This window comes from Platichthys flesus, chromosome 12 (assembly GCF_949316205.1).
Source record: "Platichthys flesus chromosome 12, fPlaFle2.1, whole genome shotgun sequence".
NCBI classification, from domain to species: domain Eukaryota; kingdom Metazoa; phylum Chordata; class Actinopteri; order Pleuronectiformes; family Pleuronectidae; genus Platichthys; species Platichthys flesus.
Genome location: NC_084956.1, coordinates 10190065 through 10217515, shown reverse-complemented (window position 1 = coordinate 10217515; position 27451 = coordinate 10190065). Strand labels below are relative to the sequence as shown.

Here is a 27451-nt window from a genome sequence, read left to right as displayed (position 1 = left end):
CTGTTTCACTCCACCTGCTTTTATGCTCAGCAGATCTGCAGAGAGACACAAAACACAGCATGACGCAGGACCTGATCATGGTGAACACATTCATTCATATGGATACAAATCTGACTGTCCTCTACCTTGGTCCAACCTGTCATATCCAATTTCTTCATAGTATCATCTACATGACATTATATACAGATACTCCTGGTCTCCAGGGGATGAATTCTACTGATTACGGGGGGGATATGATGTATTTTCCTTTAGCGCCGCCCTGTGGTTGACATTAGAATTTGCCTTTTATGACCAAATAACCTTGTCACCATTAGCATGTAGTTTGTAGTTCATGTTGATAAGCAAATTGTAAATATTGTACCCACAGCCTCACAGTATGGCCGAAATTATTTCTCACCAGTTATTTCTTAGATTACTGCCTCATAAGTATCTTTATTTCAGTTTTTTATTCATTTTTATTTATAAAATTACAAATAACTGTGTCCTCTTTGTCCTCATCACAGAAGACATTAGGTGTTTCTGACAACACTAATGAGGCCACTAATAATTTATTTTACATGATATATGAGAGTATTTCCACCTCAACACTGCAGTAAAAAAAATTAATATTGATGAGCTGAACAGTAATTGAGACTCAGCCTCACTTATTAAACTAATCTATCCTTAAATTTTGGATCAATATATACATTTATTGCTTTTCTACAGCACTGTACTACAAATATGATCAGGTATATTTTCCCATTTATGCTTTATAAATAATTATTCATAAAACAATATTCTGATATTTGAATCACCTTCTCTCCAAGTGGTGAAAGCTTCACCGTCTCTCCAGCAGAGGGCAGCAAACACTACTGTTAAAGTTACTGACAATGTTTAGAAATATAAAATTGGACTTGAGTCATTATTTGCAGTCAGGAACAAGAAGACGATACAAACTTAGTACAAATTGTTTTATTGTAAATGTTTGAAATACTACAGTACATTTGTGGTTATAATTATGACAAAAGAGCTAAAGAAAAACATAACAAAAATAAATACATCTGAGTTGACAGAGAAATGTGATAAAGTGAGTTCTGGGAATGTCATTTTTTGCTTTTAAGAGATGACTTGACTTGTTTGACTGTTGTGACTTTACAATATAATGAATCATCTCTTACTGATCACTACAAAAAGTCAAGGTTCTTGGTATTAGGCTTGCCTCATTATATGAATGTATTGTCAAATTCATACTTTTTATAACAATATCATTCCTACCGCAACGTTTCACTAGATTGTATGACAGAAGTACATGTATACACAGTATCTTGTGGCATCTTAAACGCGTTTCACAGCAGGAGACTGGATTTCTGGGCATCATCGACCACAGCGTGAACTGCAAAAGATCGATCAAAAGCTTCCCCGTCTGTCTTTCCCACCCATCGTTTCATATTCCATCGATGTAGGCAGAACAGTGGTGGTCACAGCTGAAATTTTTCATCTCCAGTGCAGATATACAGAGGCACGGTTACTCAGCAATTCGAAAGAATCATCCACTAGTTCACCACATGCAGCGTAGAGCCCCAAGGTTGTTTGAAAATAAAGAACAGTTCAAAAGTGTGAAAATCACTTTCTAGAAATAAAAATACTGCTCGTTTCTTTTACATCCCAAGTTTTGAGTTTCTGTCACTTTAGAAATAGTAGCTGAGTAGTTCAGATGCTAAGTACAAAAATAGCAGGGTCAAGGAAAAACAATGCCATTAGTGTCTTGAGTACAAAGTACACAGTAAGAGGGAGAGAGAGACCGATAGAGAGATAGATAGAGAGAGAGGGAGAGAATCCTTCTATTGTAGAAACAGAAAAGTGCCAGAAAGAACTCGGAGCTGATCCTTCATATGGTTTGGTCTGTCGTTGTCTCTTCATTTCAGCAGAGTCTGTCTCTTTTCCAGTCTGTTAAAGCGTGTGGGTGTGTTTGTGTGTGTGCACGCACACACGCACGCTGGCTGACTGGAATGTCCATGGTCTTTGTGTTTTAAGCCAGGGTCCTCTGTCTAGGCTTTATTCTGGGATAGAGCTGTGAGGGATGGCAAGGAGACAACGTCAATATTATAATTGCAGAAAAACAAGTCTGTGTAAAATACACACATTCATTATTGATTCAACTTCGCCGGCTCACCCCGAGGAGGTTGCGGGGAATGTAACCCTCAGTGTCGGCCATGCGTGCCCACCACCATTCCATCTCGTCCTCGTCTTCTCTGTGGATGATGGTCATGCAGTCTCCCTCGCCGAACGTCAGCTCATCAGGGTTTTCACTGGTGTAGTCCCACAGGCCGTAGACCACACCCCTGTTCATGATGCCCATCTTCTCCTGCACACCTGAGGGTAGACATGGAAAAAAAAACTGATTACATACAGTATTTCCAAGTTAAATTGGTCGTTATAAATTGATTATTACTTTTCAACCTTTATTAATTTCCTTTATTAATAAGCGAATTATCTTGACAGTAATCTTATTGATCTTGTAATATACATATGATCACTAAAACGCTACATGCGGTTTCTACTGTAATAAAATTGCTCTCACTGACCATAGAGGAACTGCGAGCACTGGGTGTAGCCCTCCTCCATCTCTTCACATTTATCAGCTGCCGTCTGCATGTCGCTGTAAGTCATCGCGAACACTGCAGCGCCGGACTCCACCAGGAACTTGCACACTTGCACGTTGTTGCAGGATGCAGCACAGTGAAGAGGTGTCCTGTGTTAGAGATAAAACAAAACAAGAGAATGGGTAGATGTCTAACGACAGTTCAGACTTGCTTGAGGCTCAGATCGAATAATCCATCATCAATCATGGCAGCAGTGAACTTGAACTCACCAGCCATCACTGTCAGCAGCATTGACGTTGACTCCAAACTGAACCAGAAACTTGACAATCTCTGTGTGTCCGGCACAGACAGCGTTATGTAGAGCTGTGATGCCTTCATCGTTGGGCAGACTGGGATCCTCAACCTACGATTGAGAAATTACCAGATGGTCAAAATAAAGTAAAGCACTGAAATTGAATGACTATATAATTCAATATAGACAATTCAATAATTCAATCCAAACATCTTTGTACAATAGTAGTTTAGTAAGACAGCATTAATAGATGCAATAAAAAAATGATTTCTTACTTCATAGATGATTCTCTGGACCAGGTCAAACTCTCCCTCCAGAGACGAGTCCAGCAGCAGAGCCAGTGGGTTGAACTTCACTCTCATGCTGTGATCGATGCGTACAGAGCCAAGCTTGCGCAAGTTGGTCCTCTTCCCCTAAACACACAGTCATAAACATGAATCACACGAATGATCTCAATCAGCCATTACACAAAAAGAGAGATGAGAATCTAAAAAGGTGAGAATGTTTAGAGTCTCATCCTGCTGAGGTAAGAAACGTCTACACTCTGTTGAATTCAATCTGGACTGAGAGAACAGGGACGTGTTTTTCCAGCTCTCAGTGCAATGCTAATCCAGTTGGTCAGCACAAGCTGTAAGACACAAGTTCATTTCTCTAAAACCTTGATTATGCAACCTGATGAGGAACAATCGCCCTCCAGTGAAACTTGGTGAATGGGTCTTAGAGGGGAACAAGGGGGGGGCAATATAAACAAAATACACAACAAATTCCTGCAACAACATAGTTGATTCAGTTGCTAAACCGCCCGCTTTCCCTCTGAAATCTCATTGGTTTGCCCTTTCGAGTAAAAAAACGCTTAAGTAGTTACACTGAGAGGTTAACAACAAGACCATGAACTGGTGTTTATTTACAACACAGATTGTTCCAAAGTAAATGCGAGAAAGTAGGGTGGATATCCGCTTAGTGTAAGCAGAGTGAGGCCCATTTTCTCCAGAAACAATAGCAGGATCATTTAATTATATAACATCAGGCCAGGTCACTGAACATTTACTGTAACTCATGACCTCCCCCCATCACAGACATGTGGGGGTTTAAAGGACCCGTGGTATAAAAACAAACAACTGTGTTTCAGATGTGTGTGATGGGGATTCATACCGGTGGTAGTGTGACTTGGCCCGTGACCTCTGGTGCCTTCATGTTAAAGGTGTCCTCTCCCAAACTGTCCTGCTCCCCTCCGCTGGGGTACGGTGGAGGTGGGTAGGGAGGGAACTCCTCAAGGAAGCCCTCTGGAGGTGGAGGAGGCAGGTGGGGGATTATGTCCTCCAAGCCAGCAGGGGGTGGTGGTAGGAAAATGGCATCATCTGGCCTGGGGGCCGGGTGGGATGGAGGAGGAGGGGGGATGATGTCTTCAGTCTCTGGGATAGCTGAAGGCGTTTTAGGTTGCTCGGCAGGCATAGAAAGGGAAGACTGCGGCTGTCCTCCCTCCCGAGCAGGTCCTGTCTCTGAAGGGTGGTTCTCTGCCCCCATTAGAAGGTTTGGTGGCCCCACAGATCCCTCTGCCACCTTCTCTGCTTCACCAGCGTAAGTAGGGGTGGTTGGTGTGGTCACAATGGTCTCCATAGCTGCCAGTGTGGTCTTCTGATACAGGAGTTTCTGAATGTTGGGTCCTGCAGGACCTTCCGGTTCAGTGATGGAGCTACGTTTCTTCAGGGGCCTCGGGGCGTTGTAGAGTTTCTTTCTCAGGGCCTCCAAGTCACCCTCGCTCTGATGTCTGTAGGGGTTAGAAATAAAGGGAAGCAACTTGGTGGGGCTGAGGGGCCGGGGGGTGCGCTCCGTTTCTGGTTGGGGGCTCTCAGATGAGATGGGACCAACATTGATGGCTCCATTGTGGTCAACTTCAAACTCTGGAGCAGGGGAGCGGCGGTCCAGGTACGGGTTCTCTGGATATAAGGGGCCTCCAATGGGGATCACTGGTTTACCGTACACTACAAATAAAGATAGCAAACAAGTTTCAAGACTTTAGTTTCAAAATTGATATGATGTTGTGTTAATTGATGTCACATGTGGTGTGATGTCATTGAACAAATCCCTAGCAAATTAATAAATTACTGTATAAACTACATGGCCCAGTGTCACTGCTCCTGCATTTTTAACTTTACCTTACAGTCGATGCATGGTGAGTCGCAAAAATACCAATTAATTTGACCTTTGTTTTAGTTTGTTGTGACACAGGATGTTAATAAATGTAGGGTCAAATCAAGCAGCTACTTATCACACAAAGTAAAAAGAGAAAGGACAGCCTTTGACAATTGAGAAAACTACCTAATGAAGAATGACTACATTTATCTGGGTCACCTTAATAACACTCAAATACTACATTTCAGTTTAGTTAGGTTACAACTGGATGGTCTTACCACTAGTGAATCCGTTGTTGCGGTTCTGGGACCTGTTGAGAACCCCCTGCAAACTGGGCTGGAAGGGCTTGGCTGAGCCAGGTTGCTGTGTGTACATGGAGTATATGGAGCTGGCCGCTAAGGTCTGGGGCTTACTCATATCTTTGGAGGAGGGCAGCTCTGGGGTGAAGGGCCGTACGGTGGCTGCAGGTGGAGCGTCCTGCTTGGGGGGCAGGGGGAGTGTCTGGCTCTGTGAGGGTGTCATAGGGGTGCGGTTCTGGGCAGCCTGGGGTTGCTGGCTGTGGGGCTTGGCTTTAGGGAAAGTGCCTGTGTTGAGGCCGGGTTTGCCGTACGGCACAACCCCTGGGCCTTTCGGTTTGGTGGGGACGGGAGGAGGCACCTTGACCGGAGCCTTGGGGGCAGACTAGAAAGATGAGATGAGAGGAAGGTAGCAAATTAAATGACACGTTATATACTCAATGGTAATAAAAAAGGAGTTAATTGTTTTCTGGTCCCTCTTACATGAGCATCCCTGACAAGGTCATCACTGCTCTGGTTTTTGCGGAGGGAGGTGGTGGGAACTTCTGTTGACTCGAACATGGAAAGTGGACGTACCTTCCTGTCTCTCTTCAGTTCCGTCTCATCTATCCACAGACCACATGAAGAGGCAGTAATTAGTTTTGGCTTATTTTCAGACACAGATTCTATAAAAAGACAAAACATAAGCCCCTTTGGAAGCTCTCGTTCTGCATTATATGTTATGATACTCTAAACGTGTGTGTTGTTTGCATATGTGTATTCTTACCTTGTTCTGCGCTTGCGTGTGAGTGAGAGGACATTCGTGGTAGTGTCGAAGAAGGACCATGACCGTTGGTGTTAGATTCTGGACCTGAATAGAGAAGATAACGAAGCAGGGAGCTTAATTTTAATTTATTATTAGCATGAGGGATTTTATGTTGAAATAACACAAAACTCCAATACACATAGTGGAAACGGCAGGTGTTTTTCGAGGGGTTTTGCCTTCTTTTTTTTACTCATTTGTTTTCTCGGTTGGCTGACTAAGACCCAGCCAATGGCCATGCATGTCCACAAACATCCACAGTCAGATGAGCCACAAAAAGCACGAGGCTCAGCATCACATAAACAAAGGTGGAAACATGATGATTTCCAGTCCAATGCTTTCAGAATATTGTCAAATGCTTCCTCTTAGGAGATGTTGTATATATACAAGGACATACACTCACACATTTTGCGAAGGAGACCTGATTGAGTTGGTCAGAATCCACACAGAATGTCAGTTCAACTAAAGGTTAAGTGTTTGTTCCAACTGACCCATTTAGAGCAGCAGAAAAAGAGCCGGGGAGACATCTCAATAAAGGCTTCAACAAAGAGCAAAAAAAGCAAAAAGACCAAAGATCCAGCAAAGAAGTCATGAAAGCACCTAATCTACTGATCTTTTTTACGTGAGGACAACTCACGAAAAAAAACAATCACCTATAAACAAAGCCGCCGAGAAACACACACACACACACACACACGCACAAACACAAGTGTGTACCTTTTCTCTTAGCCCGCAGCTCTTTCAAAGGCTTAAGCAAGAACATGGCTTCTGAGGAAGATGCATTTGAAAGACAAAAAAATAAAGCCTTAGATCTCCAGATTTCCGTTGGCTGTTGACATGCTATTTGCCGGGCCCAATGAGGGGCCCCCCTTAGGGGCCATGCAGAGACCAGCACAGCCTTCAGGAGCCTGTCTCATACTATGCAATGTTTCTGCTGTAGAGGAACTAGGAATAGGTGCACACTGAGAGCGGCTTCCTCAGCATCCCCGCCCATCCCTCTCTCTCTCTCGCTCTCTCTCTCCATACTGCACATCAACTCAGCAAGCAGAAATAATTGTGTGCAACATCATGACAGTCAAAATTGTGTTACTTTTACTTCCTGTTCAGAGGACTGCTTTAAATAGGAAAACGTAGGACTCATGAGGAGATGAGCGAGGGAACAAGGGGTGGAATCCCATCTCCTATTTTTTCATAATGACTAACTTGGTGTTGGAACATTCATTTTTAATAAGCTGAAGTGCACTGACGGCCCACCAGCCACTGGGGGACTGATTTAAGGCTAAGAGAGTGAGTCAGTGATGTAGAGCCTGAGAAAGAATTACGACATTAAGGATGGAAAAAAATTAGAACATCCTTTAGGGGATATGTTGCACTCATCCATCATTAGATTGTCCAGACTGCAGTCTGTGGGGTTATGGTGCAACAATTATTTTTATAAGTCTGGCACAGTAGTGAAATTTGTAACCTTTTGCCTAAATTGAATTAAGATCCATTCAATCCATTAATTTCTTCTGCCTTTTATCAATAAAATTGAATTCAAGACATTTTAGGAACCCTTCGCTGGAATATGAGTCAAGCACAAAAGACCGAATGCTAAAAGCTGATGGACTAGGGGCACACACCACAGCAATAACAACACTGGTTTGAAAACCTCACTGCAAACCACATCAAAAGTTCTGAACATGTCGGGAGAGCCGAAGAAAGAATGAGATGTTCAGGCTCAGCAAAACCTGGGTCATAACACACCATCACGGAGGTCGCTAGCTACCTTCTGAGCTCAGAGTGACATCACAACCAGCAGGTGTCCCAGACTCCTCTGCTCCTGCTGGAGGGACGGCAGTCTTGTCACATTTTATTTAAAAAAAATAGACCATGCACCATGATGACAGACACAAAGAAGCACAGAGAGCAGCTGTTGAGGAGCCCTAATAGTTGAAGACTCTACTATTGGTTTCCCTAAAGGTGCTATATATACACAGTACATTTACTATACCACCAAACATGGTTTCTTGCTGGGAGCTAGTGGAGGTGATTGTCACCTGCCAAGAGCTTCAGCTATTATTGTGTTAACAAGATAATGTTATAATACCTTCTCTTCAAGGCAGACTGGACTCAACGGTGACCCACTATCTGAATGTGTTGAGAGGGGCTAGCCGGGCTGGGGTAAGCTGATTAGCATGCTTGCTTTACCTCAGCAGAAGTAAAGAAGTAATAGAAATAGAGGCCACTACTAGACACAGCTATTGGCTGATCTCAAGTTTTCTGTAGTTTCACAAACTCAACAATTGCCAAATGCAGCAGATTAATTTATATGTAAAATGATAGAAGAGACAATGTTGATGCCTGCTGCCACCTGGACCCAAGCAGGGATCTGCGTCATGGTCAGGAGGGAAAGAAATGAGTGAAGAGGTGAGCTAAGAGCTTCTGACAGGCTGTAGTCTCTGGTTACTGACCTGCCCCGGCCTTGCTCTGTGGTTCGTGGGCTGGTAGGGTGGCAGTGCTTTCAGGGTAGGCTGGCTTTACAAGCAAGTCATGTCTTACTGGGCCCCGTGGCATGGTGGATGATTGGATGTATGGGCCGACCGCTGCCACTCGAGATGGACCTGTCTGCTGTCCGGCCAGGCTATCAGAGGGCTGCTGTACAGTGAAAAGAGGGGAGAGAAACAAACAGACGAGGCTGTTAGAGCAACAAAGGTCAGCGAGACAGAGACATATTAACATGATAACTAAAACGTTACATAATGCGAAGGTAATGACTCAGAAAACATGTGACATTGGGATGAGTGTAATGGACTCTTACATTCTTAGATCTTTCTTACAAGAGAGGTAAATCTGTAAACTTAAGATAGGGGTGAAATCAGTAAACAGATTTTTTTGTGGTAAGCACTGACGATTCTACTTCATTTTCTGACCTGTGGGTGGTGCTAGTGGAACGGTCATTGCAGTAAGACACACTGTGTTTGAGGTGTACAACTGGAGAATAGACCTGCTAGTGGGGATTTAGCGATTACAAGTGGGGGAAATTAGGATTCATTCTCTAAGGATCCTGACGTCTGTGAATGCAACAGTGTGAGTGGCAAGCTTCTAAACCGTGACTGGGATATTTTACTCTGAACCAAAATGTTGTAATGACAGACGAACATAGCCATCCTCTCCGAACCTTGCCTTTAAAACAATCCCACTGGTACTTATGTTTCTTAGCAATTATTATGTTTAGTAACTATGAATAACTATATTATATATATCTATATACAGCTACAAAGGAGATAGTTAAAGCATTCAGCTCAATTTAAATCCTAATTATAGAAATATATCCCTTTATCTTTTCTACACCCAACAAACAATCTTTCACTTCAAGCTTGGATAAAGTACTTTCACTATCTAATAAACCTCAGCCTCTGAACAAAACCATTTCTCATAGCTGATGACATGGCAAAGTGTCCCTCAAAAAGAGATGAACGTGTCTCAATCAGAAACAAATCTGATGGAATCTGAAGTAATACTTGAGAGATCAGAGAGAAAAGAGACACATGTGTTTAGCTCCAACACTAGTGTAATTACCTGAGTATGAGTCTCTTTTGAAGCCCTCTCTTTACCAGGGTAGCCATTCTTGAGAAAACAAAAGCACAAACATGCAACAGCAGTTCAAAACACAAAATAGTCCCCTGTTCTGTTACCAATCTAATATTTACCTTTTCTAACTGTTTGCTGAACTAAAGGGCTAGGATGGATGGTGTAGTAGGAATCTAATCGGACTGCTCCCTCAGCATCAGTATGGTTTGAAGTGGCTGTTTGGTGATGTAAGTCGGACGCTGGCTATTTGTTTGGAGGAGAGAGCGGCTTGGACGCAGTGTGTCTTTGTGCTGAAGTGAAAAAGGCCCGCTCATTATGATTCCGGGCAGGTAGTGGGTAAATCACCTCCTCACTAGGGCTTTTTCAAGCCTTCATCTCAAAACACATGCACAAACACACAGTTGTTTACTTTCTCTGTTCTCTTCCGACTTTATATATACATGTCTAGCGAAGATCAAAAAACAAATAAGGTCTCTGTAAAATAGGATCAGGGAACGGATTATATATTTATCAAAACAATCTCCATTATAACATTTATTATTTATGTTCTAACTTATAGACTAATTTGGATCTTGTTCACCTTATCTTACTTAATGCATGTTGCCTGCTACAATGGTATTTTTGTATTTACAACATTAATAACTTTGACTTTGTTTTACAGTGTTACGAACCAACATTCAATCATGAACAAAGATCTTTGCAGTTAATTGGTTGAATGTTAATTTGGTTGAAAGAAAGAAAGTTAATATGGAAGGACGCCGAATCACCGTAATTGTCTTTGAGAGGAAATCGAGCTGATTTCCTTAACAATCAAGTTACATTAGAGTCAAATGACAAATGTGAAGTTAGAAGTTGAAAACATAAAATCATCTATCACCCATCAGGTGGAACATGATTATGTTTTTCTTTTTTTAGCAACCCTCACTTCCTTGCTATTCCTATGAAAAGCTTAAGCAGTGAACATGTTCATTTCTCTCCCTTGCAGTCTGTTCTATACACAATTTACAGTCTCATGGAAACCTGCGTTCAAAACAACTCCTGGAGAAGACACCAGATAGAGATCAGAGCCAAAATCCTAACATCCATTAGGGCGAGTTAAAAGATTATGCATCCTTCTGATTTCTGGTATGTGTTGAATCCTTCCAGGTATTTAGAGTTTTGACTAAAATGGTTGTTCGTGTTTGATAGACCTATTATTTGCCTTTTCCTGTTTTTATCAAGGGTGCAGCCAGAGCAGATAGCATCTCTACTGACATTCCTGCCTGACTGCCATGTCAGCTTGCACTCATCGCTCCTCAGGAGTTGTTTATGCCAAAATGTGACTGAAAACACAGCTGGGTGAAGAAGTGCGAGTGTAAAATCAGATGCAACTCTGTGACATGATCACAATAATGATCAAGCCCAACAAAGTATCTCCAACAGAGGGATCAAAAAGTGGGAAAAAGACTGAAAGGTGTCAACTCCTTCAAACGAGGAGGTCGCAAGAATTTCCCCACACAGAAGAAAACAATTTTGAGGAGCCTTACGTTGGCATGGGGGATCTGTGAATGTCGGGGCATCTGAGGCTTTCCGAGGTAAAGAAAGACACAAAAAGCCTTCATCATAAGGCCACTAGGTGGAGCACTGATCAAAACCATATCATTTACTTATAACCGGCATGAATATCACTGTCCTGACAAACTATAAGAGAGTCACGCAATTAAAAGCCAAATTAAAGCAATACTTTCACAAAATGTAAATGATGACATGTGAGGTTTCTTCTGTAACAGTTTATGTGAATATTTTAAATCTTTATATTTTGTTAGGGTTTAATAATACTTACAGGCAAGTTCTCTTTCTGCTGCAGTGCTGCTTTCTTCTTCCACAGCCGATCTCGGAGCTCAGTGATCCGTTTGTCCATGGCAACCACCTCCAGGTTGCGCTTGTTCAGGTTCTCTCTCTGCTGCTGCAACTTAGAGTTCTGATCCTGGTTTAGCTTGTTCCTCAGCTGACCAGAGGAAACAAGAAGGCAGCACAAAGAGAAAAGAGTGTTTCAACATGAATGCTCAATTAGAAGAAAAAAATTTTAATTTAATTTATTATATCTTATTTCTGCTCACCTGTAGCTCCTTGTAGAGTCGGTCTAGTTCGGCGACGGAGCTCTGGTTGTCATGGATGTTTTCCATTTTGCCATTTTTCAGCAACTCTAGCTGTCTGCTTAAGTCATCAACCTTTGATGCGGCCATCCCTAGTTCTCTCTGCTTCTGTTGGAACAGTTTGTTCATCTGTTCTATCTCCTCAACTGGGGAGGAGCGGGACATAGAGAGAAGAAAAAAAACAGTATGAGATGATAACGGAGGAAAGGAGGATGTAAGGAAAAACTCAAATATCAATAACACAAGAAATGAAACAAATATTTTTCTTTTTATATCTTAAAATAAAAATCTTCCCTGCTTCCGGTCATTTAATTATTGTGGATTCACAAAACTCACCCAGTTTGCCGTTGCTGAGGCGTTTCTGCTCCACCTGGCCCTTGATTGCCCGGACCTTCTTGAGCCGAGTCTCTTGGTTCTCAACGTTCTCTCGGAGGCGCTGCAGCTTCTCCTGCTCAGAGGCCTGCTGTTGCTGACGCTGCTCCTGCTGCTTCAAGTAGCGCAGCCGCTGCTCCTGAAGACAAAAGAGGGGAAGCACAGAGCAAAGGTCAGCCACAAATAAAATCAAACACATGCATAGTCATGGCTGAGTATGCTTTCCACAGTAGTGACTGTTCTCGAGCAAGATATACGAAACTAAAAATATTATGGTAATGTTTAGCAGGTGGAAGAACAAGAGCCCTTGGCTTTTAAATTTTTTTATTTCTTCCTGTTTCTATAAGCAGATATGCTTTAAATATCAAGCTGCTGAGTAAAATAAGAAAACTGTGTGTTGAGTCTAACAGTGTTAAACTTTCAAAATAAGTCTTGTTTATGAGTCTTGCACAGTGTGCACAGCCAATAACCTGACAGAGCTCTTCCAAAGAGGTTCCCAGATGTACACAATACAGGCTCTATCTGGAACTATTCAGGGCATGTGTGCTAAAGGTAATGGCTCTTTGTTCAGTTGACCTGCGTGCAGGTGTATATGACTGCTTGAGGTTACATTCCCTGGCTTGTTATAATATCCTCAGGCATGTAATGTACTTGGATCTGAATTCTTAAGTGGTTATAGGACACGAGTTGCAGCCCATGGTTGCAGCCTGAAGGGCAAATTTAAGGAGGAAACAAGTAATCTTGATACAGTGCATAAACCTGTGTCAGCAGAGTTATTATGGCTTATTTCCAGCCAAAATAAGAAAGATCTTCAAATACCATATGGGTCTGGTACAGCGAGAATTTAAAGCATGCAGCAGATTAAGGCTTTTGAATTATAAACACTTCACTTGAAGCCATCCACGACTCAGCTCACCTGTCTGTCACAACCTCCCAATGCCATCTCTATTACAACCCATCTTCATTTCCTTGAGTGCACTAAAATTGTTTATCCCCTTTGTTACCATCTCCCCGCTTTCTCCCAATAACCTGTGCTTTAATCTTGGTGCACCATGTGGGTCTCTCCTGCTGCCTATTTTGCTTTCATCTGACCAATTAAATCCTTCTCCCTCTGTTTCCATCCATCTCTCTAACCACCCCTGCCTCCGCTTTCATCTTGCACTTCCTCCTTCATATACCTTGGAAGCGAGGAGCTGTTGTTGAGCCTCTATCTGCTGCTGCTGCCTGGACGCCATCTCTTGAAGCTCGGCCAGTGTCATGTCCATGCGGGGTGTTGCCACCTGGACAAAAGGGGGACAACGGATGTCAGAACATGTACAAATACAGATTATTCGTTGTTTTGTTACTTGTGTGGAGGGAAATGAGATCAAATAAATTACATGTCTAGTTCAAATAACAAATGTTATATAATTCAGAGAAGGTCAGAAAAGCATAAGCAGCTTCAAACCATCAGGAGGAACCAACATTACTGTTTTGTGTTTTTATGAGTTTTAGAGCAGTAGTAAAGATAGTTTTTAACTAAAGGTTTTACACTTAAAGTCTGTTGACATTATCAGCTTGATAATCAATATAATAGTAATGTCCTTGGTATAATGTGCCGATTATTATGATAATATGATCATTAGCATTTTTACAGTACAGTGTGTTTTTGAATTGAATTAATTAATGCTTGTAGGCTAATCATCAAGTTAGCTTGTTGTACAAACCAGGTCACAGAGTTTGCTTGGTGACAATGCATCAACACATCTTTGACCTACAAAAAAGGGCTTTCAATTTTTCCTATAATAATAAAAGCAAAAAAAGTAATTGAAATCAGATATACGAACAAGTATTTCATTTATTCTGAACTGGGTCAGGTAGAATATTTCCTACGTTTATATCTAACCTCCCCTATTGACCAAACAATAGAGTATATAGCAAATTTTCTAAAAACAAGATACAGAAACCTACCCCGTTCTCCATCCTCCTTTCTTGTGGACCCTTCACTCCATTCCTCTTCGGTTCGGAGCCTCTGGAGCCTCCTTAGTAACAAAAAATATGCAAGACTCCATCAGACATAACTATCTATTGTAGAGCTTCATCAAATGGGACCTCAGACTAAGGAACAGCAAACTGCTGGCCTTTACAGACAGTTTTGAAAAATGACTGGAACTTTCTCTCGACTTTTTGCCTCTAATTGTCTGCAACAAACAACAAGCAGACCCTTTTAGGTGAATGGCTTTTCTCTGGACTGCAGAGGAGGGCTTAGATCTCAGCTCCTCTGGGAAAAAACTGGGATCAGTGCACTTTGTGACTTGACTTAATCTCAGGATTTAACGTAATATATAACCGTCTGTGGGTGGGTCCCATAACTGTGTGTAATGTGTTTGTCTGTGTACATGAATGCACTTATATCCGACCACGCTGCTGGGATTTGAAGCTGGGGGTTGGGTGGAGGCGTCCAAAGCCATTTAGCTTGTATAATAGGTTTAAATGACCCTTGACATACAGTATGCATCTTAAACACGTGCACTGGTTGACTGTTGACTATAGTACAGTTAAATATGTGACAAAGTGTGAGATTACTTAGCTAGCTCAAATCAGGACGACTGTATTCCAACGAATTACATGAAAAACATAGTCTACCCATCCTTAATTGAAATACAGTGACAGAAAATGTGATTCAGAGCTGTGGTACAAACAACTGAGCAGAGCTAAGCTAACAGTGTGGGAAAACAAGAGCAGGCTAAGATAACAGGAAGGGAAAACAGCCATCTAATCCCTGGGCCAGACTCAAGCTGTGAGGGGTAAAAGGGCTGAGTTACGCAACTCTGGGGCTGAGAGGATAACACAAGACCAAAATGCTAGAGTTTTCTGTGATCCTAAGAAAACTGAAAAGCAACAGGCTTATGACGATGCTGGACACCCTGTGTTCGGCTTGGTCTTCAAGCTAAATAAGTCTTGTTGAAAGATTTTGGGCCTGCCAATATAAACCCAATGCTAGGTGAAGACAGAAATAATTCCAGAGTTGTTGTTTGCATATTGTGTGTCGTCTACAGGAATCTCTGGAGTTTACTAGGTTCATGTCAAATTCCTTGTATCTGTCCTCAGCCCTTGTCATGCCATGACCCTTTTGTGAGTGAGGCAGCTACAGAAAAAAATCATTGGCTTAATTATTTGCTGTATGCATGATTGGGGTGTGTATAATGGGAATGGACACATACCTGATTCCCTGCTGGGGGCTCGGTTGTGGCGCAGAAAGAAGCGCACCTCTGCTATGTGCTTTCCCCATCGCTGGAGAACATCCAGCATCCTCTCTCCGTCACCTACGGCTCGCTCTGCAGGAGTGAAGTGTCAAGATAACTTCATAAGATTCTAAATTTTATTAGCTTAGGTAAATATAAATATAATATGTAACTAGGGCTACGTTGTAGCACTGAAGGGCCCAAGCTTTTAATATAAATTTTATGTCATATCACTGCTTTGTTGTCAAAGAGAATCAGTGGGGGTCTGCAGTAAGAAATGGCTGAAAATGTGACGATCTTGTCAGCCGTGTCCACTTGTGAAAGTACTCAAACACAATAACTGGCTCTTTATTCCATTTTATTGCAGCGTCACCATGGAAACAGCTATAAAGCTGGACTCCTTGAGTTGGGATTCTGATTACTTCCTGACATGGCATGAAATCACACACTCCCCTTCCACTAAAGAGATGTGGGAGATGTCTGGGTGCTCGTGTTTGTTACAGGGATTATGGGCTACGGTTCATTTGCATTGTAGATCCAAAGAGATAAGCCCCTAAAAAAAATAGAAAAAGCACCAAGCAGTTGACCACACAGCTCATCTCCATATATGTCTACTTCAGAAAAGCAATTTGCCTCCAATTAAAGGAAGGACACAAACAAGAACACCGACTCCCGTCCCTTGGGATGAAGCCGTGTTCCACAAACAAAACAGTGTGTGACTGAGAATCTCATGTTCTGCATGTTGTGTACATGGATTAACGCAGCAGTGGGTAAACTGGCACCATCGCTCACCAGATCCACGCCACATCTCGGACAGGTGGCAGTCCGCCTCCCCGGGCTCCTTGCACAACTCCACCACGTCCCGGCATAGCGTCTCCGGGGTGACGGGAACCTCAGTAAAATGCTGGTCATTGTTACTGAGGTATACAGTTAGGAACATCTGGCGACAACAGGTGGGAGAAGGAGAGAAAGAGAGAGAATGATTAGATGGAGAAATTAAATGGTGGCACAAGATGGAGAATCCTGGTGATCTTGAAAGAACAGGATGAATATATAACTCTCCATGATCAGTGTCTGGTGTCAACTTTTTCTGTCTTTGTGTTTGTGTGCATGTGTGTGTGTGTTTCACTGATTGCAGTATCCCTTTCCCAACCCTCTTCCTTAGAGGCCAGCTTCCGAGAATTCCATTTTACTCCATGCCATCTAACTGCTAACTAGGGCTGTCACCACGGTGAGAGATCCCTCAGACACACACAATACACCCACACACACACACAAACACTTGATACCCCTGCCAAGCACTCTGGAGGGAAATAACACTAAGGACCCGGGAGGAGCTGGATTTGTACGTCAGTGTGTGACTGAGGGGTGGGAGGAACTAATCTAATCTAAAAAGAAATGGAGTATCTCAGTGAAACTGTCACTGATAGAAGAGGAATGCAAAAGCCTTCAGGTACGGAAGAAAATAAAATAAACAATGAAACTGAGCAGACAATTTTGCTGTCTTCAATCATTCCAAATGCTGTCATTCCTGTCAAACTCCATACTGAAACTATGACAGCTGCAGTATTGTTTACAGGGTTTCTGCAGGTTCTAACCGGTTCATTTTAAAACATTTTTAAGACCTTAGTAACTGTGTTGTTGAGAAAAGTGACATTACAAGCTATGCAGGCTGCAAAAACATTTCTCTGAAAAGCAATTTTTAAAGTATAATGAAAGCAACATTAAATAAACTGAAAACATGTCTAAAACGTACGTAATGAGGCCTAAAATTCAGATCACTAAATCTTGGACATTGTTAAACTAGTACCTTCCAAGTCGATTTAAAAATACACAACTGGGCAGGAAAAGTCAAAATCTGTATAAAACCTGCACACACACCCACAGTAGACATGAAAGTGAAAAACCTGTGTTGTAAACAGATGTATCTTTTGAGCCTTTATGGCTTGAATACGCTCATATCTTATCTGATCACAGGATAGGAGCGACTGCTTTGATAAAGCTATAATAAAACTGATCCCTCAGAAAGTATAATTGAGCAATATCATGTCCTCTAACTCCAGGTTATACTGTCAGTTTATTTCTATTCTCACCGCTGTGAACACCCGTGCCTTTAGGGGCCATGGTGGGAACATCAGGTCAGTGGGGTTATGAGCACAAAGGGCTCGGGGGTGAGCGTGTGGAGCAGCTGCAGCCACGGCGCAGGAACAAAAGTATTCAAGTTGCTTTTGAACTATGTGAGCAAAAGTGCCACAGCCTTAAGATAAGAGGCTTTATTCTCCCTTTTCTTCTTCAACTGAGCTTTATTGAGGGAGTGGGCAGGTGACATGTTTCCTCTGAAAATCTCCTTGGCGATACACACAGCCAGAGAAGCTTTGTTTGTTTTTTTGTTTTTTTTCCACGGTGATGACGTGAAGGTGGAAGCGAGGGGCAGCGGCCTGACTCAGAGGACCTGACTCAACTGGTTTGTTTCATTAAGATGGAAATAAAAAGGATCCTCATCAATGGGGCGAATCAGCAGTGAGTCAACTTGTCAGTGATCTACAGTGCGGAGAGCTGTAAACAGACATTGTCCCTGAGGTCCTTAATGGCCATAGAAGACGAGAAAGCTCTGTGAAGGAAGACCACCATAAGAGAACAAAGATAGAATTACCACGGCTCATTTCCTATCTAATCTGAGTCATTTTATTATTTGTGGTTATAAAACTGGAATCGGTTAGCAATAACATAAATAAAACTGTCAGAGCCGCTAATTAATCGGAAACCTCAACTGGCATCAATTTCATGCAAAGGGACAAAAATAAAACATTCAGAGATCAGCACAGAACAGCTGACCTCATCACAAACTTCCCAGCAGAGCAGGACATTCAAATGACCCTGTTAATATTTGGAGAGTGAAAGAGAGACAACAGTGCGACGGGGGTGGGTGAGGGTGGGAAAGAAGAGTGAGAAGACACTGAAGGGAGGGGAAAGGAGTATTAGGGAGGGTGTGGCAATGCCTATATTCTCCTCAGCACTAAAGTTAATGATCCCGGCCCAGCACCAACACCCAATCCATCCCTATATCGAGATGAGTTAGCACTTTGCTGCTGACCTTCATCCACCTAACGTCTGCGGTCACTGCTTATGAGCTAGGACACTGAACACATGTTCTACATACACAATTCACTAAGTTCATAGGGTCACTTGTCATATATCTATGCATATTAATATAGAATCATCAAAAGATGCTAAATAGACTCAGGAAATAGTGAATATTTAGGTTTATCACTTTTCATATAGAAGGATATCGCTTTTTCTCATGATACAGAATATTGTTTGAATAGACAAAGGAGAAGGTGACATTGAACCGGACAGGTCCATGTCAGAACAGTGAGACAGCTTCACGGTGTCGACTCATTTTTGCTAAGTGTATATGGTGGTATATTTATATAGTTTTTTTAACCTAGGTCAACACACTTAAACCATACAGTGCGTCATGTTCAATGTCACGAACGCACCAAAAACTGAACTCTCTCATCTTTGTTGTCATGCAAATTAGCGCATTCACCTGGGCGTCACATTACTGCTGATCAGAGCCGGACCTGATTAGAACCTGTGTCTACTGCAGTCATTTAACACGAGTGAATATCGATGTAATCCATTCCCATTGGAGACAAATGGAACATTATGTCAACCTTCCCCAACTTCGCTGTGTTTGTTTTGGTCAGAAGCTCACGCCTCTGCGCTGCCCTCTAGTTGATGTATTACTTAACAACAATGCCAACGTAAAGGAATCATGTTGGCAGTAACGATTACATAATTTGAAACGGATCTCTTTTCATAAAAAGACAGCATAAATGAGCCTATATTTTTCATGCAACAACAGACAATGTCATACACATTCTAAATACAGTTTCTCCAGGGATCATAATATCTGATTAACTTCATAATGCCCAGCCGGACGATAGAGTGTCTGCAAGCTTGATGAAGAACAAAACTAATTTATTATGTTGTCTTCCCAAACAGACATGTGAGAAGAGTGCCCATACTCCCTGTTTCTACTCAGCCAGACGACTTGAGAGCTCATTAATTATTCATAGATACAACAGTGAGTAAAATGAAACAGCTTGACAACAATTCGATAGGCCTATTTCAACACAGACAGCTAACCAGAAAGTACCACTTTACCTTAAACCACCAGGAAGCTGAGCTGTACCATTTTTGGATTGTAAATGACAGTGTTTGGTCAAAAAAATGTGCTCCACTTGCCTCCTGTCTATCAGAGGGGATGTCAGAAGCAACTGCTGAATTGCATTTCCTTCGTACCTCAGACAGGGCAAAGGAATCGTCCTGGGGATGGGAGATGGGGACGTGCTGCCTCTGCTGCTCTATTAAAGCGATAGATTTCTATTTCCATCACAGCAGCGGCTAAGTCAGAGCTGTCTCCCAGGGTTTGGGGACTCGTGTGACGTCTCAGAACTGCAAACTGACAATTATAGACAGAAGCAAAGAGATGTGGCTGTTAACGCTGCAGCCGGAACTGTGGATATTCTCAAAGCAGAGCTGCTATAAGGCTAGGTCATTGGGGCTATATCTCAGGGATTAAGTTAATCTGATATATATAAATATCGGCTTTTAACAGACTAATGGATCAGTATAATGATAGTAAGCTTGAATTCAATCGCTTGCAGTATAGAGCAACAGTATAGAGATTCCACTGCTCAGTGCCTACATTTAATCTGTAAAATGAAGGACATTAATGACCGAGGAAGAACAAAAACCTACAGTCTTGGGGGTCAGTGTTTTATGCCCACAACCCTCTTTTCTGGACACAAAAAGGAAGAGCGTGTATCTCAATGATGAAAGGCTGTAACATCAATACACCAGAAAAAAGACACTGTAATAAGAACAAATGTAAGAGGAACAGAGGGACTGCTGCTGGCAGCACTTATGTGACCAGCCCTGTTGAAAGAGATAGGAAAAAATCTAAGAGATATTATATCAGCTGTTCGGTTATTGTATGGAACCTGGAGTCTTTATCAATGTCTCTGTCCTATTTGGGGTTAAAACGCTTCTGGGCTATTCTATGAGATACTGTACACTGAAGATAAGCTCACCACCCTTTAGATTCTAAATTGGCTCCTTGCTGAGTAACTTGAATCCCTCCTATCGTCTGAAGGCACAGGGGCCCTGAAGCTGGGGAACAGGCTTTACCACCCTTTCCAGTTGTTTAGACAGAGGCCTTGAGTTTAAAAATCAACACTGTGCCAATTAGAGTAAGGAATGTTGCGTTGGTGTGTGTGCACTCACACTGATCGTTACGATCATATGCATGTGCACTGATGTTATAGAGCGATCAGTAGAGCACGATAACAGAGCAGGATGTTGTTTTCTTCATGCAAATGCATTATATTTCAAGGAATATTTTAAACAAAGTTAGAAGAACAGTCCCTTTATAATTGTATTCTAACAGAAAATCAATTCATGTCCCACCTTGAAAACACCCTCTCTCCATGTGAGGGTCAATTCTATTGCTTTTGTCTCTAAAGACCTTAGTGTCCAAATGTAATTGGATGCACATTGAGTTAAGAGTGATCAGAAGTGTCCAGCATTGCAGTTTCCCATGTCCAAGAATAGACAAATCACAGGGGATTGTGCTGTAATGGAATTACTCCGCAATATCAGTAAACTAGCAAATTAAAGACGAGGCCCGTCACAGATAATTCACATCCAAATAACTAAACACACCCACAGTAACATTGCAGATCATTCATAATCCAGTTTGGTATTCTGAAAAATAAAAAAATTCAAAATAAAAGCTGACATTTGCGAGTGTGGCTGATTTAACAGCAAGTTGTTTTTCACAATGGCCCTGCAATATGCTGGTGACCTGAGTGTACCCTGCCTCTCCCCCAATGTCAGCTGGGATTGGCTCCAGTCTCCTCTGCGACCCTTATAGGATAAGTGGTATTGATAGTGGATGGATTGATAAAAGGTCATTCAAGAATCAAACATTAAAATTGAGTCATTTATTTTTTGAGCATCTAATTGAGTATCTAAATGTAAATCTACTATACTCATATACTTAAGTTGGAACCATACAATGTTTACTATAAATTCAATTGTTGTCAGACCTATTTATCTTCTGTTGATTCACTGATAAAGTTACCGTTCAAGAGCTATTTCAATAAGACTGGGTCAACAATTGCAGTACTTGATACAAATAAGGTTGAAAGAAAAGAGGTTCTTTGTCCCACGTAGTATAAATCTTTATTTAGCTTCTCATTGTCTAATCTGAGAAACAGAATTTACATACATAATACACTGTGGTTGCTATGGTCCCGGAGAGACCTGATTACAGCTTCCTGCTAATAAACAGCGAAGCTTTAACAAGTTGAGTCAGTATTAATTAAAAACATGAACAGCAAAAACAATTATGCTGATGAGTTTAGCAGGTAAGACTTGGTGATGTAACAGGGAAGTATATTGTAAACATGTTACATTATTATAGTGAGTGTTGAATTCAAAATTAAGCGGAGAAAGATTTCACCAATTATAAAAAACATCTTTGCAACAACGATAAAAGAGCAAAATATCTAAAAGTGTCTTAATAAAAGTGTAAATTAGCTATTTTTCTATATTTTAAAACATAAAAGCAAGTTCTGATTTTAGACCTGCCCCAGGGGATTATGTGTTAGAACAAATAGTGTCAGACTGGCTTAATAGAATAAACTGGGATTGACTGCAAAAGATACACACCGTCTCGTAAAACACCTCTGGGAGAAATAGAACAACTGGGACAGTGTTGTGAGATAGGGTGACAGGGGCTACATCTTCGACCCCTCCAGAGGGGTCTCACCTTAGGGCCGCTGGGCTGTCTGTCCACACACATTTCTAATTAGAGATATTGCTGTGGTAAGCGAATGATTCAACTAGCTCTCGTTGAGGGAGTCACCTCTGAAACTGATTACGACAGGTTTTTAAGAAACTGCAGCAACATCTTCCTCTCTCTCGCTCTGTGTGTTTGTGTGTCTCCCTGCCACGGCTACAAGAGTTTTGACACAGTTCCAGCGTAGCAGTCTCTCCAAAAGACGAGGCAGCAGTAAGCTCCTCGATGGCTTTACACATTATTCCTCGTCTCTCATTTACTGTCCTAACGCTGCATTTGAGGGTGAAGGAGAAAAGGTCAGGGGTAACGAACAGCAGAACGCAGAGAGAATCAGAATGCACACTCCCCTCATTCATCTGCAACATTCAGAAAAACAAGCAGCTTTTACAACACACTGAAGCTGCAGCTATAGCTGTGACTCTTAGATCAAGACAAGCTCCTCTCTCCGTCTGCATTGCAGTACTTAGCCTATCACTGTATAATCCGCACTCTTGCAATACTCTTTCCATTCCTTGGCTACGTGATGAGACAGTTCCTACTTCGTGCTTATCTGAGAGATAAGGGAATGGGAGTCAAAATCACGCAGAAGGGAGAGGATGTAGAATTTTTTCCGAGCTCTGGATGGGTGGATGAATACTTCCATCGAAACAACGAGGGCTTAATTTGGACAGACTTAAAAAACCTAAATATAAATGACTGCGAGCTGTAGCATTCACAGCATTGTGTAAACACCTGGCCTCTTGGGAAGGAATTTACTGGATGCAAAATTATTTATTTATCTATGATGAAACCAACAGCTGAGAGGGAGCGCTTCAAAATGTGCAGGCACACTAATTGGCTTCCTAAAGAAAGGCATGAATGATGTCTTTGTGGCATTTAATCTGTCATATGCAAAACAGCCTGGGGTGAAGCATGGGAGTGAATGACTGGAGGAGGTAAAGTTCAGCTGCAGGAACTTTTTTTGAACATAAACAACATTTGGACCAGCAGAACAAGAGTCTAAAATTAGTTCCTGGGTGATCCACAAAAGTCCCTGAACAGGGTTATTACTCACAGAGCAGTGAGCAGCGGGCGCCACGAAACTACGAAAGAGAGATGGGTGGCAGAGGAATATTTCGTTTAACACGTAATAGGTTTTTAGAGCCAGAGCTTTATTGTCTTTGGGGTTTTAAGAAATCCGTAACGTCCATTCGTTCATTCATTCAGCTAAAATAACGTTAATGTCAACACACAAAATTTGACGCCATGCTTGACAAATGGAATGGAGGTGGGAGAAGAAGGGGTTAGAACTTTTCCCTCTAGCTCACCATTTTTAGTTGTTGGCACTTTTGATATAAACAATGGATTCAACTGTATCGATGTCTACCGAGATAGACCGCCTGAAATTGTGCCTCATTATTCCCCTATTTAGATTTAATTGTGCCACTTATCTCTCTATGAGAGCAGTCTTTTCAGTAGACCTTCTAGTATGGCTGATTTTCACAAGAACTACAAACACGTTTCTGCAGTTGCGCAACACATCTACTTGTACTAAAAACTCATTCTGACAGATTATAAACTGCAAACCGCTGAGTTTGTGGGACTATTTACTCATTCTTACAGAGCCATATATTCCCTACAGTGCTGATTCCCTGACCGAACTGATCATTTATTACTGGATTAGTCTTTTAACCCCAATATCCTGTGTGGAAATGTATCTTTCTTTAATTTCACCGACTTCAATGTGTTATTCAGCGTTTCACAACCGAGTCGCCCAGTTTCCCTGAGCAGGTAATTTGATACCTGCTCAGGTGACTGTGCTGTTCTTCCTTTCAGAAACCAGGCTAATGTTATGCTGGTATTGTAGCATTAGTGCACTGCACAGTCAAACAGGCAATGTATTCAAGAGCATTAATCACAGACTCTGCTTAGCTTCATCATGAGATTTCATTATTACCTCAGCAAAACGTTCTTTAATTTACCCTTTGATGAATAAATAAACTTTGTGTACAAACATATTTAAGTACTTAGTTATACAAAGTTAAAGAACATAAATACTTGGAGCGGAAATATTTTTACATTCGTCCTGTAATTCTACATCCATCATCTCAGCTAATATCATCCTATCAACTATTTTTCTTCGGACAAAAGTCAATGTATTGCTATTGCATGTCCTTGGCCATCACCGATGTGCCGGTCTGTTTACCTAACAGCCACATACTCTCCCACAGAGTAAATACAAAGGCAATGGTGGCCACAGATAAAGCCTTCTTCAGTTTCTGTTGACACACAGCAAAAGTAGGCTTCCCAGAGAATCACCTAATTTTCCCACCATCTTAACAGTGCCTCAAAGGCTAGCAAATATGAGACACAGCATAACTGTAACAAAATAATGCAGGCCGTGCATGCCAACGAGGATTTGTCTGCTGGAAAAAAGAAAAAAAAACTAGCGACTCAAATGATGGGAGAGGAATGAGGAAAAAAGGTGGGACTTGTGTCTGCAACATTTGAAATACAAGCTTGTGCAGAAAAGTTCTCACTGTTGCCAACACATTTTTCTTCCCTGTTATTCGCTGGTTATGTTATAGTCGACTTAATATAATTAATATTTACAAAACAGACAATAAATTAAAACATGGGTTGTAACATTAGATTATTCAAACCGACATATGGCAGCGATTAGAGTCTGCAGAACAGAGACTGTTTGAAGCGGCGACATCAGTAAGTCATGGGTAAATGAACATGCCATGGTTGCATAAAGGGTGAGCATCTCTTATCAGGACGCTGCCACAGCACAGACACACACACAATGTGCTTTCCACAACATGCTGTATAAGAGTCCCTGCTCGTCATTGTGTTCAGAAAACAGTGACCCCCTATTTACCATCCCCAGCCAGCAATTACGACATTACATTCTCACTACCCCCCCGAGCCCCTGGCCTGTACAAGCAGGGTCACAGGCTATGAGAGTAATTTATAAGACAATACCTCACATCAGACGTGGCCAGATAGAGGCCATTTTGTGTTTATCAGGCTAACACCAGAAGCTGTGTTTCAGTCAAAGGTACCCACATAGTCAGGTTGGTGTAAAGAGGGGGGAATCGCCAAGATCTCATGAGCCATGTAAAGACAATAGACCTTGTTTGAAAACTTGTCAGGTTGACAATATACTGATGTCTATGAGAACCGACCTTGGTTTTAACAAATGACTAAGCAACAGTCGGCAGGCATCAGACAGGAGTCATCCAAACATTAATCTGTCTCCATTGCTAAGATGATTAATGAACAAGATGCGTCAGGGGAGGCACAGGTCTGAGCCAAAAAGGACAACATCAGCGTAGCCTGAGCAAACTCATTAATTAACATTGATTTGAACCAGGTATAACATTTCTAATAATGAATGTCCATTCCTCTATGAACTAAATGGGTTAGGGTTAGGGTTAAAAAACATGCTGGAATGGATCTAGTTTGAAAAGATTAGCTGCTTAAGCCGTACAACAGAAACTATTTTGACAAAACCGATAAGCTATAAGTCAGTGAACATTGCCTTCTTTGTGCGGCTGTGTTATGATTTTATCACGTTAATGAATTGTGGACCTAAAAACTTCAACTCATTCACTTCTTCGTACGTTGCTTCTTTACCATAAACATGCAAACTCGCAACAATTGGTAGTAATGATTGGTAGTAAAAAAACATCTTATTCTTAAACATATTACTCTATAAGTTGGGAAAATTATTTCGACACAGTGAGCCCAGTGCCTGATCTGTACATATCAGAAAAGTGCTGAAAGACTATTGCACTGCAGCAAAAGCAATGGACTGATGATGATGATGATGGGCATGGCAGGAGTCCAGCAGGACTTGGCAGGTGCCCTCTGCTTGCTGTGTGTTCCAAGCAGGGAGGAAACATTTATACTAACAAAGGGCATAAACTAATAAATGCAGGTCAGATAAAAGTGATGGTGAAAGACCACTGTTCCAAAACCGAGTGTACACATATAACAGAAGGCGTCTGAGGGATGGAGACTTGTGTTTACATACGTCAGATAATAATGCAAATACATGATGTCACCTACAGTATAACACACACACACACACACACAGCTGCTGGTGAACTTCACAACACGAGCCTTTGTTGCCATAGCAATGACACCAAAGTACCCTCCGCATCAACTTGCCACGTCAAGTTAAATGTCCAGGTGACTGGGAACACAGCGGAGCTAGCACGGTGCTACGAGGAGGAAGAAGCTAAGCCGTGGGACAGCGTTACAACTTCTAGCCGTAGGAAATAAAACACAAACTCACCGGCATCATTTTAGCTTCGTGCCGCATTTAGAAACCCCAACACGGCACGAACCCCCGGCTCTCACTGGCAGTTTCGACGAAAGCGACGGGACTGGCGATCACTTTAATCCCGCGACGGGTAAGGCTACTTTCTCCAGGCTTTGGGGGGGTCGCGTCCTGCGTTAGAAAAAACACATACAACACAACGTTAATTCATCCACTCAGCCCCGGAGCAAACACAAAACCACGCAGAACACACGCATGTTGTTACGTGTTTCCCGTGGACCTGTTGCAGCAAGGCCTTCATTTGCGACCGAAGTTTCCGTCGTAGTTCAGTGTGTGTCTGTGTGCGTGTGTGTGTGCATCGCTTCAGAACTTTGTAACGGCTCGTCGCGAGCGCGGAACACGACAGAAATCCCTCGTGTTATTAAATCAAACTACGGGTAAAACTACAAGTGAACATCTGAGGGAGTTTTTCAAATATTTTCCAGGTTTTACTCACCGGAGGAAGCGATGGTGATCAGCTCGAAACCCCGATGAGTGACAGCGCAGCTCGGCGGATCGCAGCCTATCCCGGAGTGACGTCTCGAGAGGAAACTCGTTCCCACTTTGGAATTCAAGCCCCGCCTCCTCCAGGGGCGGAACCCCATCCCCCTCATCTAGTAAGGTGTAAACATCAAACTCTATTGTAGTTTACAGTTTAACTTTAAAGATGTTAAAGAGAATTTCTTCTCATGTTGACTTTGATTTTCAACTAAATCCGCAGCAACAGATGCTACCAACAGGAAAACAAGGCACGCATAGACGCGTGAGGTCTCCCTCTGCTCCTTTTTCTAAAGTTGAAAACTCTAGTTGAAGTGGGCGGAGTTAATACAAGCATCTTGATCATGTGACCGATTGTATTTTT

General features: G+C 42.0%; 1 protein-coding gene across 3 annotated transcripts; it reads right to left on the bottom strand.

The window, feature by feature from the left end:
* Positions 1-935: 935 nt before the first annotated feature.
* Positions 936-26699, bottom strand: tp53bp2a (tumor protein p53 binding protein, 2a). 3 transcript variants are annotated; one of them, XM_062400592.1, is made up of 20 exons: positions 26566-26699; positions 16202-16349; positions 15389-15502; positions 14136-14206; positions 13364-13465; positions 12150-12324; positions 11778-11959; positions 11501-11665; positions 11205-11243; positions 9667-9714; positions 8559-8742; positions 6070-6153; positions 5787-5908; positions 5286-5688; positions 4027-4856; positions 3150-3287; positions 2852-2985; positions 2565-2731; positions 2153-2352; positions 936-2050 (listed from the first exon to the last, which is right to left on the bottom strand). In XM_062400592.1, exons 1-20 carry the CDS (start codon positions 26590-26592, stop codon positions 2009-2011), a joined length of 3375 nt encoding a protein of 1124 aa, XP_062256576.1. In that variant the 5' UTR covers positions 26593-26699; the 3' UTR covers positions 936-2008. The 3 variants fall into 3 exon arrangements, with proteins under 3 accessions (XP_062256576.1, XP_062256577.1, XP_062256578.1); XM_062400593.1 differs by lacking the exon at positions 11205-11243; XM_062400594.1 differs by lacking the exons at positions 9667-9714; positions 11205-11243.
* Between the last annotated feature and the right edge of the window lie 752 nt (positions 26700-27451).

Coding starts and splice junctions, on each gene's coding strand:
- tp53bp2a (XM_062400592.1), bottom strand. CDS start 26,592: ATGCGGCACGAAGCTAAAATGATGCCG. Junction 13,466..14,135: donor AAAGGAGGATGGAGAACGGG/GTAGGTTTCTGT, acceptor CCTTTTGTCCAG/GTGGCAACACCCCGCATGGA. Junction 2,353..2,564: donor GTGCTCGCAGTTCCTCTATG/GTCAGTGAGAGC, acceptor GTCTACCCTCAG/GTGTGCAGGAGAAGATGGGC.